General features: G+C 44.3%; 1 protein-coding gene across 6 annotated transcripts in view; it reads left to right on the forward strand.

The window, feature by feature from the left end:
* LINGO1 (leucine rich repeat and Ig domain containing 1) overlaps window positions 1-5,904 on the forward strand; it is a 1,785,251-nt gene extending 1,779,347 nt beyond the window's left edge. For all 6 annotated transcript variants that reach the window (XM_033919604.1, XM_033919603.1, XM_033919601.1 and 3 more), the window contains one exon: window positions 3,747-5,904. In XM_033919604.1, coding sequence (XP_033775495.1) covers window positions 3,759-5,600 — 1,842 coding nt within the window. In that variant the 5' untranslated portion in view covers window positions 3,747-3,758 and the 3' untranslated portion in view covers window positions 5,601-5,904. The remainder of the gene's footprint in view (window positions 1-3,746) is intronic.
* Window positions 5,905-8,909: the final 3,005 nt, after the last annotated feature.

Consider the following 8,909-nt stretch of genomic DNA (forward strand, 5'->3'; position numbering starts at 1 on the left):
AAGTGCCGGGTTTTGAAAAGCCGTCCAGACCCCCAGACATGTCCTCTAAAGGAGGATATATCCGGTGAAATCCGGACGTCTAGTAACCCTAGGTAGAGCAAGGAAGGATCCAAGGTGGAGTAGCAGTCAAAGTAAAAGGAACCGAGACTGTCTTCAACCCGTTTCCACATAAATGTTTAACCTTTATGGTTATCGGGACTTTGCTAGGTAAGGAATAAGATTGCTCCGGAGGCATTGTAAAGAAGTGGTAGGCCTCAATGCTGTGCAAAAAACCAAAACAAAACTGCAGGAGAATGTGTGGGATGCAGGAATTTATTCAATAAAATCAATATAAATAATAAAAACATATATCACATATATAAAATAAGTACATAAGCTGCGATATTAATCTCCAAAAGTGGTCCTAAAATATGTGTGGACTGGACCCGACACGGTCCGTGTTTCAAAGAAACACTCCTTCCTCAGGGGTCCCGAATGTTGATACATAGAATATCAGAAAACCAGATTGGATAAATAAACAAAATCAAAGTAAAACAGGTGTAAAAATCTCCTGATCAAGGCGCTGCACAATGAAGCACGTCACATTAAAATATAAACCAAAAAATTAGGAGACATTTATTTGACATTAATAGCTGTGCACGAGCAACTGTTTGACTCTGTCCTCTTTGGTTTTGAGAGATGTTCTCAGATTTAAATTAATTACCTGCGTAAACATAAATTGCACTGTTAAAACATACATTAAAATCAAATTACGCTTCTCCTAAGACTGAGGTGAGACACAGCTTGGAAGGATAATTGAGAAACCCAAAAGTGCATGAAATAATTGAAAAAATGAGGAGTGGAAACGTAAGTGACAGGAACATTGCAGTATGAGGAAGGTGTAAATAACAGCTCGAAACAAATGCCAATTTATTTCTGTACCACAATCGTTTGCTGATAGAGGGGAAGATGTCCCATGGGCTGATGGAAGATGCATGTCATCTATCTACCAGCTGCTAGGAACAGAGTTCCAGCAGGAGGAAAGGCACTGGTGGACACTTTGCCAACCGGCCTCCCCCAACTATAATGGCTATTTGTTATGATGAAGTGGCAAAGCTTCAGCAAATTCAATGGAGCTGAACATAGAAATTTTCATTTTTCTCCACAAGGTTGCTGGTGTTAAGGTACCTTTGCCTGGCAGCAGTCCCAGATATTTGCTTGTGGAAAACCTGTGACCTTTGCAAACTGCAATGCAAACCCTCTCTTCTTTTGCTAATTGTATCCCTCCTTATTTTATTATTTTTTGTCCATTGCCTTGTGAATCCTTTGTTCTCACTCTGTATTTATGTGTGTCTTCTCTCCTGCTCCGAGTCTCCAAATGTTTGTTTCTATCTCTGAATCACTGCCTTCCCTCTCCCTCCTCCTCTGAGTCTCTGAAGTTTACTCACTCTCAAGGCTGCCAAGGATGTTTGCCATCCTTCTGGAGCATGCCTTTGCCCGTGTGAGCGCTCTGCTTTCTGTGCACCTCATTAAGGCTCTGCATTGGTCAGGCTGCAGGCTGGTTTCCTTTGGTATGCATCTCACTTCCAAGCTCCAGCCTTGTTAAGTTGAACCTGCTCCCTTCTCAGCATCTGAACAGACTGCTAAATAACCTGTTAGCATAAGCAGTGCCCCGAGGCCAGTTCTCTCAGGGCCCTTGGAACAGGGCAGGTTTATGCCAAGGAGACCAGCTGGCGTCATCAAGTTTCTCCTGAATGAAGAAAGCTTTGCAAGATATTATTTCATTTGATTTGTTTGCCCTGCGGAAATATTGTACTAAACAATAGACTACATTATATCTTATAAGATTATAGTGAAATCGCAGCTTTAGAAAATCCAAGCTGGTGCTAATGTCTCTTAAAGGAGATCCAGATCAGAATATTTGCTGCTATCAAGCATTAAATGATTGATAAAGCCTGCCTTTCTAAAGGAGTCCTGGATTAAATAATTCACTGTAGTGTCCGTGGATTGTGGAGTATGAGAGCCGACCCTTCAATGATGATTCATATTCCTATATGTGATCAGGTCGTACTGCGTCAGTGAAGGTGAACGATCCCCGAAGTGCTGGAGGGACACAGACACCCCGAATGTTTTGGGTTTCTATTTTTATGCTGCTGCGCTACGCGGGGGGAAAAAAATAAGTTGTCTAGGTTGAGGGATTTTAAAAGCATCTTTCATTGACAGCTATAGTTCCATTTGTTCCGACGTTTTCCCCGCAAAATGGTTGGTCGTCTGACGGCAATAACTGGCAGTTTGGGATCTGTTGGGCATGCCTCAGATTTCTCAATTATGCAAGGCCAGGGTATACTAGAGTACAGTGGTGCCTCACACAACGAACTTAATTCGTTCCAGGAGCAAGTTTGTTATGCGAAAAGTTCGTTATGTGAAACGCGTTTTCCCATAACAATACATGTTAAAAAAAATAATTCGTTCTGCAGCATAAAATATGCTAAGATGACATAAAAAAAAGATAAATTTGTCAAAATGGTGAAAATGGTGGTCTTGCTGAGGCCAAACTCTTTGACGAGGTCACACTGTTTTACCCCACATTCACTCCTTCTAATTATTTCCCGTTTCATTTCAACAGAAATCACCTTCCTGCTTTTTTTAGAAGCCATGATATATAAAAAATATTGAGTTTATCTTAAAAGGACGACTGTATACAGTGAGAGAGGGCAGTTAAGCGCAGTGACTAACGACTGCCTGCAGTGCCTGCGCGGAAGGATGCAATACATCGGCAGCTCGGGCGACTTCGTTGTGTGAAACGAAGTTCGTTGTGTGAAACGAAGTTCGTTGTGTGAAACGAAGTTCGTTGTGTGAAGTTCGTTGTGTGAAACGAAGTTCGTTGTGTGAATCAAGACATGAAGTTCGTTGTGTGCAGCGTTCGTTGTGCGAGGCGTTCATTATGCGAGGCACCACTGTACAACCAATGCTCTGTTGCGTCCTCCTTAAGTGTACTTTTCTCTAGAAATGTGCTCAGTCCTTAATTTAAAGGCATGCACTGTGTGAGCTATTTGACTACTCCTGGAGTACTAATGTACTGGCTGGATGCCATTGCTTGCTACTAATAATGGTTCATAGTCATTTGCGCCTGAGACTTCAGCGCGCCGACATTGCAGCGCAGACAATTTGGCGCAAGACCTCAGCGCGCCGCCTAAAAAGTTACTTTTAAAGAGCTCCGACATGGAGTGTGAGTGGGGAACCCCCCCACCCCGGTTTACTTCATACTCTTCACGCTGCCGTTATGGGGGGGTTGGGGGGGGGTTGAAACCCTCCATTATAGAGTAAACTTAACTTTTTCCCGATTTTATAGGAAAAAGTTAAGTTTTCTCTATAATATGGGGGGTTGCAACCCCCACACCCCAACCCAACGAGAACACGAAGAATATGAAGTAAAGTGGGGGGTACCCCCACACCCCCGGTCGGAGCTCTTTAAAAGTAACTTTTTTGGTGGCGCGCTGGGGGTCTTGCGCCGAATTGTCTGCGGCGCTGCAATGTCGGCACGCTGAAGTCTCACGCGCTTTTGACCCATCACCACTAATAATACATAATGTACATACAGTGGTTTATTGACCACAAAGGTCTAATCTTGGTCTCCCATTTCAATTTTCATTCTGTAGCAGATTTGACCATTTTTAACAATTCTTGGTTTTTCCTGCTAAAGCAAGTATCCTATTAATGTATGGGTTACTAATATGTCTTTTCTCTGCTTTTGTTTTTACCTGCAGGTGAAATATAGGATGATCGCTGGGGAGGTGAGCATGCATAACCCAATCTTGGCCTGCTGGCAGCCGATCCTCCTCCTGGTTCTGGGATCCATCCTATCGGGTTCTGCTACCGGTTGCCCGCCACGTTGCGAGTGCTCTGCCCAGGAGCGTTCTGTGTTGTGCCATCGAAAGAGATTTATGGCTGTTCCTGAGGGCATTCCAACTGAGACACGGCTATTGGACTTGGGCAAAAACCGGATCAAAACCCTCAACCAGGATGAGTTTGCCAACTACCCTCACTTGGAAGAGTTGGAGCTGAATGAAAACATCATCAGCACCATTGAACCTGGGGCTTTCTACAATCTCCTCAACCTTAGGACTCTGGGTCTACGGAGCAACAGGCTCAAACTGATCCCACTGGGGGTGTTTACTGGGCTGAGCAATCTTACCAAGCTGGACATTAGTGAGAATAAGATTGTTATACTTTTGGACTACATGTTCCAGGACCTGTACAATCTGAAGTCCTTGGAAGTGGGAGACAATGATCTGGTCTACATATCCCAGCGAGCTTTCAGTGGTCTCAACAGTTTGGAACAGCTGACCTTAGAGAAATGCAACTTGACCTCCATCCCAACAGAGGCACTATCTCACCTGCATGGTCTGATTGTGTTGAGGCTTCGCCATTTAAATATTAATGCCATTAGGGACTATTCCTTTAAGAGACTGTACAGGCTTAAAATCCTCGAGATATCTCAATGGCCCTATTTGGATACCATGACATCCAATTGTCTTTATGGACTCAACCTGACTTCCTTATCAATTGCCAATTGTAATCTAACTTCCGTTCCTTATGTGGCTGTGAGGCACTTAGTATATCTCAGATTCCTTAATTTGTCCTATAATCCCATCGTTACCATTGAAGGATCCATGCTACACGATCTGCTCAGACTGCAAGAGATCCATCTAGTTGGTGGACAGCTCACTACGGTAGAGCCCTATGCTTTCCGTGGTCTCAACCACTTGCGTATTCTTAATGTATCTGGTAACCTCCTGACCACTTTAGAGGAGTCAACTTTCCATTCTGTTGGAAACCTTGAGACACTTATTTTGGATAACAATCCCTTGGCCTGTGATTGCCGGCTGCTTTGGGTCTTCCGCCGTCGTTGGAGGTTGAACTTCAACAAGCATCAGCCTACCTGCAACACCCCTGAATATGTTCAGGGCAAAGAGTTTAAAGATTTCCCCGATGTGCTTCTTCCCAACTATTTCACTTGCCGCCGTGCAAAGATACGAGACCGAAAACAGCAACAGATCTATGTGGATGAAGGGCATACAGTGCATTTTGTTTGTCGGGCAGATGGTGATCCACCCCCTGCCATCATGTGGCAGTCCCCAAGGAAGCACGTCATCTCCAGCAAAACCAATGGGCGCCTCACTGTCTTCCCTGATGGCACCCTGGAGGTGCGCTATGCCCAGATCCAAGACCACGGTACATACCTATGCATTGCTAGTAATGCTGGGGGAAATGATACAGTCCTTGCCCACTTGCATGTTCGAAGCTACTCTCCTGACTGGCCCCACCAACCAAACAAAACCTTTGCTTTCATGTCTAACCAGCCCAATGAAAGCGATGCCAACAGTACACGTGCCACTGTGCCTTTCCCCTTTGACATCAAGACTCTAATTATCGCCACTACCATGGGATTTATCTCATTCCTTGGGGTAGTGTTGTTCTGCTTGGTGCTCCTGTTTCTGTGGAGTAGGGGGAAAGGTAACACAAAGCATAACATTGAAATTGAGTACGTTCCACGCAAGTCGGATGCAGGAATAAGCTCTGCTGATGCCCCTCGGAAATTCAACATGAAAATGATGTAAACAGAAGCAATTAATAAACAGAAATAATAATTTAAAAAATGAATACAAACTTACTAACCTCTTCTTCCCTATCACCTTTCAAGTTCCCTTCCCACCATCACATTCTTTGCCCCTTTCTTTGTACTGGATTTAACACGCTGGTGATCTCTTCAGGATGTTGTCTTTGTAAGGGTGCAGTGCTGACGAACAGATGGGTGGGTAGGTCAAGCGCATTCCACGACAGCAGACAGCAGCAAGGTCAAAACTGAACTCTGTAACTTTACCAGTTTCAATACTTGTGGATTTTTATGGAAAAGAAAAACAGAAATAAAAAAATGAAAAAAAAAAAAGTTTTCTAATTTGCAATGGTTGGTTGGAATGCGAAAAGAAAGTCTGCACCCTGGTCTAAACATCAGTTAGAAATTTTTGGGTTCCTTTTACAATAGCGGCGGCTGCTCCTACGGTAATCGCTCCAACGGCCATAGGGATTTACTAGGCGTTGGAGTATTTGCCGTGCAGCCGCCGCCTACTGCAGTTTTGTAATAAAAGGGGAGGTTATTTTCTCATTTTCTGTACTAAAATTATCCTGTTTTATCTTTTGAGGTCTCGGCTTTGATAAAAGCCTCCTGGTTAGCCGTATTTTCAGGCTACACAATGAAGTCTTCCAATGCTAGTGTGCGATTTATAAATTTTCAAAGTTTCAACGTATCAGGGGGAAGCGTAGTATCCCTTTATCAGTATTAGAAACAAACAAAGAAAAGTGCAGAGATATATATTTTGTTGGTACAGTATTTTTTTTTTTTAAATTGTCTTTATTAGCAACTGCAAAGGGACATACAACCAGGATCAAAGTAATCAGAAAAACATAGCAGGCAGAAAAACAGCACTGGAAAACTATGACAGCAAATATCGCACAGTAAGTGACACTTCTGTTTATAACAGAGGTCGTCAAATCTAGTTACATCACAGATTCACTAAGGAGTTCACTGCAGCAGGTACCATGGTGTCTACTACAGGTGTGCACTGCAGGTAAGCAAGTTGGACTAACTCATCATTCTATCCATCAATAATGAAGAGAAAGAGAAGGAACAAAGGTTTTAACAGAGGTCGTCAAATCTAGTTACATCACAGATTCACTAAGGAGTTCACTGCAGCAGGTACCATGGTGTCTACTACAGGTGTGCACTGCAGGTAAGCAAGTTGGACTAAACTCATCATTCTATCCATCAATAATGAAGAGAAAGAGAAGGAACAAAGGTTTGATTCTGGCTGCAAGCCAAATTTTTAATGCTGTGCCATTCAGTGCAGCACTCCAGCTGCAGCACTTGAAGATTATAGGAAAGGAAAATGATTTCTATTTTAAAATCCCAAATGCCTTTTATTCCTTTTCTAATGCCATCCTGATTTCTAAAGAGCTCTGAAAGGTTTTTTTGGTTTGTTTGTTTGATATATTAAATCAGGTGGTTTTTTTTCCGCACGTTGACCCTGCTCTCACCTCGCCTGTACTTCTCTTGAGCTGCTCCTGCTTTTCCTTGATGGTTTTGCCGAGATATCTCTATGATCTCAGTGATTACTAGCAGTGCTGCTGCTGTGCTGTATTTCCTTTCAATTATAGAGAGTGCTCAGAAGATTGCGGAGGAACTAGAAGAGAGCACGCAACGCCTGGAAACGGGAAAGAAAAGGATGTTGAGGGGATCTAAGGGCAGGCCACATCCCTAGAGCAGATGGTCCACAATCTAAGGGACACATTGTAATAAGAAAGTCGAGGGAGATGTATTATGGGCTCTTTCACAAAAGATCAGCACATGTTGACGGATATTAGCGTGCACTTTGGGCCCGATTCTATAAATGGCGCCTAACTCAGCAAGCACCTAGAAGAACGCTACTTAGAACATAAGAATAGCTGCTGCTGGGTCAGACCAATGGTCCATCATGCCCAGCAGTCCGCTCACATGGTAGCCCTCTGGTCAAAGACCAGCGCCCTAACTGAGACTATCCCTACCAATGTTCAGCAGGAACTTGTCTAATTTAGTATTGAATCCCTGGAGGGTGTTTCCCCCTATGACAGACTCTGGAAGAGCGTTCCAGTTTTCTACCGCTCTCTTACTTACTGCATGTCATTCAAATCTAGGCACTCTTTGTAGAATCGCTCAAGTTAAACACCGGTAGGCATCTCCAACTTAGGAGTTGGTGTATTAGGTCAGGGTTTTCTTGGCCTAAAATACCAGTGACTAAAAAAGGTGCCTACCTAGGGTTACCAGATTTTGCATCTGGTAAAGGACACGTGGCCCCACCCCATTCTATCCTTGGGCCCACTCCATTCCGCCTCCCAACCCCAACCTCATGCAAACCTCGTCTCTTTGGACCGGGTCTGATATGCATCTACACATGCAAAGAGGCGATGTGATGTTGCATGCATGCGTATATACATGTGATATCACCATATCGCATCCACGCATGCGCAGGTGCATGCCAGACTCGGCCCCAATCTTACCAGCTTTTGAAAACCCAGACAAAGTGCCGGGTTTTGAAAAGCCTTCCGGAGAGTCCGGACAGTCCTCTGAAAAAGACATGTCTGGCTAAATCCGGTCATCGGGTAACCCTATGCCTACCAGCACTTAACAATCCACGTCCAAACTCCACCCCTAACTATGCTTACTTTTTGGGTAGGTGCTTCGAGGCACCTCAGAGTTGATGTCTACCAGGGAGGGGAAGATCTGCCATTTTGAAGAGGCGGGCCTGCTGGAGGTAGGAGACATCCCTTAGGCCGGCCTTTGTAAATAAGATAAAGGGGGCAGGGCTGCGGCAGGGGTACGACGATGGCGGTGGGCATCCCTCCCACTGCTGGGGGGAGTGTTGAGGGGTTTGGTGGCAGGAGGGGTATCAAGGAGTTGCTTAATGGCAGCGGTGGAAGGGAGTGGGCATCTCTCCCACTGCTGGGGGATAGGGGGCTTGCTTGATGGAAGCATAATTATCTGGCAAGTCTGAGCTGTCAAGTCCTAATTTCCTGTCAATGCCTGAGTCAATCAATGCTCAGGCACTAACCAAAAAGTAAGACTAGGACAGCTCAGACCTGCCGGAAAATAGTGCTTGCAAATGTAGGACAGGGAATCACTCGGTGATAATAGAGAATCACTCGGAATGCTCATTTAAATATTAATGACCTCTTTGTAATACATTTGCATGGCAGTGTTGGAGACTGCTAGAAAGCTCAGAAAAGACCACGGTAAGCCATTTTGAAAAGCTGCTGCTAAAATATATGAACGCTAAACCGGCTGGAACTGGTTTAGTGGCCAGGTTAAAGTTTTGAGAATCTTCCCCTAAATTAGG

Source organism: Geotrypetes seraphini, chromosome 14 (assembly GCF_902459505.1).
Source record: "Geotrypetes seraphini chromosome 14, aGeoSer1.1, whole genome shotgun sequence".
NCBI lineage: Eukaryota > Metazoa > Chordata > Amphibia > Gymnophiona > Dermophiidae > Geotrypetes > Geotrypetes seraphini.